General features: G+C 37.5%; 1 protein-coding gene across 1 annotated transcript; it reads right to left on the bottom strand.

Annotated features, from left to right (window-relative positions):
• Positions 1 to 1,587: 1,587 nt before the first annotated feature.
• Positions 1,588 to 4,264, bottom strand: LOC107480899 (MACPF domain-containing protein NSL1). Its single transcript, XM_016101102.3, has 7 exons — positions 3,887 to 4,264; positions 3,565 to 3,803; positions 3,277 to 3,481; positions 3,108 to 3,188; positions 2,846 to 3,029; positions 2,565 to 2,737; positions 1,588 to 2,465 (listed from the first exon to the last, which is right to left on the bottom strand). The coding sequence occupies exons 1-7, from the start codon at positions 4,178 to 4,180 to the stop codon at positions 1,776 to 1,778; spliced, it is 1,866 nt and encodes a 621-aa protein (XP_015956588.1). The 5' UTR covers positions 4,181 to 4,264; the 3' UTR covers positions 1,588 to 1,775.
• Positions 4,265 to 4,979: the final 715 nt, after the last annotated feature.

Raw genomic sequence — 4,979 nt, 5'->3', positions numbered from 1 at the left:
TATGATAGATGGGTATAATAATCCAAATTGTTACTAGTTTCCTCATGTAACAATTAAAAAAAATATTTAAATCGCAAAAAGATTTAAATCTTAATGGTGTCTTTTCAGATCTTTAAAAAAATATAATTTAACAGTACTTCATCGATATTTCAAAGGAAATTATCAATTTTATAAACAAAATAAAATAGAACATGCTTTACACTCTCTGCACGCAAGAATGTATATATGCAATCAAAGAATAATATATATATTATACATATATATATGAATGGCCGAAAACACGATCGGTTCAACGCAAATAATATATTGTATATATCGAAGCGTTTCATATACAAACCAATTTATATGTATGTATATACGAACCAATAATATTTAAAGGCATACTAACGCCATAATTTCAATAATCCAGATCATCCATATTGAATCACCAAAAAATATAACATAATGCGAAAGTGTACCTGAATTCATAAACATAAATTATGATTGGAAGAGTTTGGATCTTGTGGTTCTTTCGATCTTTCTCAACCAAAGCCTTATGTATCCCTAGGCGACTGAATTGTAACTCTTTTGATGGGGAAAGAGCAACAAAGGCGGCTTTGGTATATTGGGACCCTGTGTCTATTTATATTTGAGCATGACACCCATTAAACCCTTAAGCCCAAATAAAATAGTATCTAAAACCCAAAAGATAATATATCTAAAATCCAAAAGGATAATTATCTAAGGAACAAAAGATAATATCCGGTTTTATTCTCATTTAATTCCAAATTAAAAGTAATAATGACTTATTCAATTAGCATTTATAACAATAAATGAGATCATCATTATATAAGTCATTTAATTTGAAATAACATCATTTGTGATTATAATTGATATATGTATTGCCCACAAATAAGTTAGGAAATTAAATAATTTCCTAACATATAAATCATGTAGTAGCGGTAAGTAAGAAAGCAAGATTATTGTGATATGAGATGTAATCAAGTATGTAGTGCATGTGAATAATAATAATTTCTTTCTTTTATCAGTTGAGGGATTTGAAATTCTTCTCTTGCTTTTTCTTCTTAATTACTCCATCGATTCCCGCATTTCCCTCTAAAACATATTTTACTTTCTTAATTTGTTTAAAAAAAAAAAGGTCTGCGTGCTAGCAGATTGCATGTAGAAAAATTTCCCAGTTTCTTTTATTATTTATATTTACCTGAGTTGTAATTAAAAGCAATTACCTTTCTCATGGAGTTTCTCAGTTTCTCTTGGTTCGGTTTTTACCGTTAAAACGGTTACGTGTGTTATTTGGACCCATTTTTCTGTCAAAGCAGCAGTAAAATTTTACACAAATCCAAACTTTCTTTAACAGATTTTGAACCTTGACTAAATACAAGAGTCCTCCTTTAACATGTGACGCTCATTCAACTTATTTTTGTTGAGTACCATATCCGCACCCCATATCAATCATTATATACTTCTACAGAACTCGCCAAATGTGTCATGTTGCATTTGCTGATATACCAAGATGCAAACATAAGTCTCTGTTGCCCACTTGTAGAGTTAGATATCAGGATCAGCGAAAAGGAAAAAACGACACGATTTTGTGTGTTTCGAAATTCAGATACTTTTTTTATTATTGATGGCAGTTATGCCAAAACAAATCTAGCTCACTTTGCATCAGATGACACTCATTTTTGAATGAATCATACAAAATAAGTTACGTATTTACAGCAGACTATAATATTAAATCATACATTGTAATCCTATATTATAATCCCGAATGCTACTTACTCTATAGCTTCTTCTGGTATAACTGTCAACAAAGAATACTTGGCTTTGATTGAGATTCTGCCATTATCCACACACAACTTTGCGCCTGTGACAACCCAATATCCAGGTGTATCCTCTGGGCCCCTAACCATTTCTTTTGTGTCTACAAAGCTGAGCATTCTTGGAGCCCTTGTTGGCACTGGAGGACCACCTTGATAGATTGCTGAGTTTATCTCCACCTTGTTCGCCTTCTCCGGCGACGATTTCAACTCTTTGCTCAGCTTTGTGCTCATCAAGGCAGAGAAGAATCCTGATTTTCTAGACATTGTAGAAGGTCCATCCCATTCTGATCTCCGGATTTTGGCCGATGCCACGGTTGAGAATCCAAGCCTTAGGAACAGAACCTTCTTCATTCCCACAAGCTTCACCTCAAACCATGCCTTTGTTACTATGGCTGTGGACTCGTCTATTCTGGAGCTGTTGTACTGAACAGGTGCTGTGTACACATGAGAAAACATGCTCCATTTTACCGGTTCGTAGTAGCCTCGTTCGACCGGTTCATCGATGGGTTCATAGCCGTTGTCTTCTGAGATTTCAAGGAAACCAGGAATCTCTGCAAGATGCTGAAGATGGATTGCCAAGTGATCATTCTTTTTGCTTTCTAAGTACAAACGAATCCCTGTTACAGGACGGTTCCCGGAATCAACCTGCATAATGAATGTCACTCAACTTGCTAGAAAGAAAATTGGGGGAATTTTCTAAGTTGGATACATAATATGCTTCTTGCTTAAATTTAATGAAATTACCTTGACAGTGTTAACATAAAGCTTGGGTCCCATGAGACTGAACTGAAGTGATGGAGACATGTTTTTCTTATGCTTGTGGCCATATCCAAGAGGCAGATCTCCATACATTGGTGCCCATTGCCGTGGCAACTGAAATTCCAGAAAATGATGGAGATCCTCTATGGCAGGTTTATCTATTTGATACATAAAACTTTCAGAAAAACATGTACTAGAGATATTATATTATATTATATTACTCATTCTATATTTGTGCCAAAAGTAATTCAGAAATGTTTGCTCACATCTAAGATACAAATTAACGGCGTGACTCAAGAATCCATTGCCTGGAACAGAGTTGAGTAAGGAAGTAATAGGAACAAAAGACATTGATATGACATTGGGGGATTGTAGTATGGTTTGAAGCCACTGGTTATAAGGCTGACGAATATCAATGCCTCCCCTGCGGACCGAAACACTCATGATTTCCTGCAAAAGAATTTGTTATGGGAATTGCAACTTTCTTGCAAAATAAAAAGATAGAGATAGATTCGTAGAAATACTAACATCATTCTTGGAGTGGCTTTTTACAACTGGTCTTCCAGCAGGAGGAAAATGGTTCTGCCTCCACAGCTTGGCATGATCATCCTGAAAGTAAACATGGTTGAATTATGTTAGAGGTCACTTTCTTTTTTCTACCATGAAACGGAAGGTGTATATGGTGGTTGATATTTGCCTTTAGTTTTCCTGATATTTGAGCAGGATTGGCATTGGAAGATGGATTTGAATCCTCTGAAAACCTCTCATCAGCTAGTTGTTTTAGTAGTTTCTGCAGTTCAGCGGGTGGAAGATCTGAATTCTTTGACTGCTTGATGTGGACCACATCTTTACCTCCCATCTTGACGCCAACAATCACATGGGTGCCATACTTGTCAATGAACCTGATGAACAACACAAGCATATGCTGTGTTAAATTGATTGAACAAGCTTCATGTTTGTGTTTCTGTTTCTGAAGAATACTTACGAGGCAAGAGCTGCAGGGTTCCAGGAAGAAGGAACATCTTTCTTGACTTGATCGGAAAGGGTTAAGTTAGTTCTATCCAATTCAACGGTGTACAATGATATGAAGCATCCATCAAAAGCAAGGCTCTTAGTTGCAGCTGCATCCTTAGGCCAACACCTCCTCATGTCAAACATAGCATTGAAAACTCCCGATGGTATCTTCCCAGACAGAGATAACTGCCTGTTAAAATGCTCCGACATCTGCAATTAAACAAATTCATTATCCCTACCGAACCATATATGTTTGTTTTATTCGATGGAATTAGTTAGTAGTTAGCAGTGACCTGGTTGAAGGTGAGAACATCGGAATGGAACCTTGTGCGTTCACCTTTGTCACACTTGATGGAAGAGGGAACGTTGTGGACAAGAATTGAACCTGGAACTGGGAAGAGCATGTCCCTGGTGTGTTTATGATCAATCTCGATCAAGGTGGAAGACTTGCAGGCGGAGAATCTTATGTCGCTGCAGAGATCATAGCCTTGACCAATCACTGACACTGCTTTCTCCGCAGCCAGCTGTGGATCCATCCCCGCAATGCTTCTATTCAAACCCATATTTAATTTTATTTCTTGATTCATGTACAAATTTTACAGGACTTGTTCATTGTCGGATCGGATAACTCCGTCTTATTAATTAATAGTCTGGCTTTCAACAGAGTCGTGGGAACGACGAAGAATCATCGAAGAAGCTCAAGGCGGCTTCATGCTTATGGTTATGGACTCATCCTTCGTACCTTGTTTCTCCACGTGGCACCGTGTTATGATCACTGCGAATAAGTCATAGGGTCAACGCTGACTTCGGACTTCGGATCATTTTTAATTTTATATGCCAAAACGTATACCGATTATAATATTATTATAGAAAAATTTACGTCACCAGCAATTTTAGAGTAAACACACAATCCGGTCCCTGTCCATTTTTAATTAGGACAACGCGATCCCTTATCAAAAAATTAACCCACACTGATCCCTGTCTATGCAAAAAATCACTCATCGCGTCCCCTCCCGTGTATTCTCTGTCCATAGATGACAGAAAAAGCTTATGTGTTAGTTACCGGCGCTGATCTGTCAGTTAACCCAGTGTGAAGTGTCAAGGTGGATAAGTGGGAATGGACAAGAGTTGATTTGTCCCCCTGTCACATTAAAAAACAACGTCGTTGCTAGGTTAATAAGAAGCAAATGTCATTCTCACCCTTATAACCCCCCAAGCCCTAACTCAAATTTACAGAAAAACCAAAACCCCTCAACCTTCTTCACGCAATAGGAAAGAGAGTGGTAGAAATAGCAAGTGTTAGTGCTGACAAGGGTGCTGACAAGGCCGCCAGGAAAGACTTGGAGGACTCCTCTAACGCCACACTTGACGGAGTCACTGACGTCG

Source organism: Arachis duranensis, unplaced genomic scaffold (assembly GCF_000817695.3).
Source record: "Arachis duranensis cultivar V14167 unplaced genomic scaffold, aradu.V14167.gnm2.J7QH unplaced_Scaffold_95603, whole genome shotgun sequence".
NCBI lineage: Eukaryota > Viridiplantae > Streptophyta > Magnoliopsida > Fabales > Fabaceae > Arachis > Arachis duranensis.
Note: the sequence above shows the minus strand (reverse complement) of the source record. Positions and strands in the feature narration are given on the sequence as shown.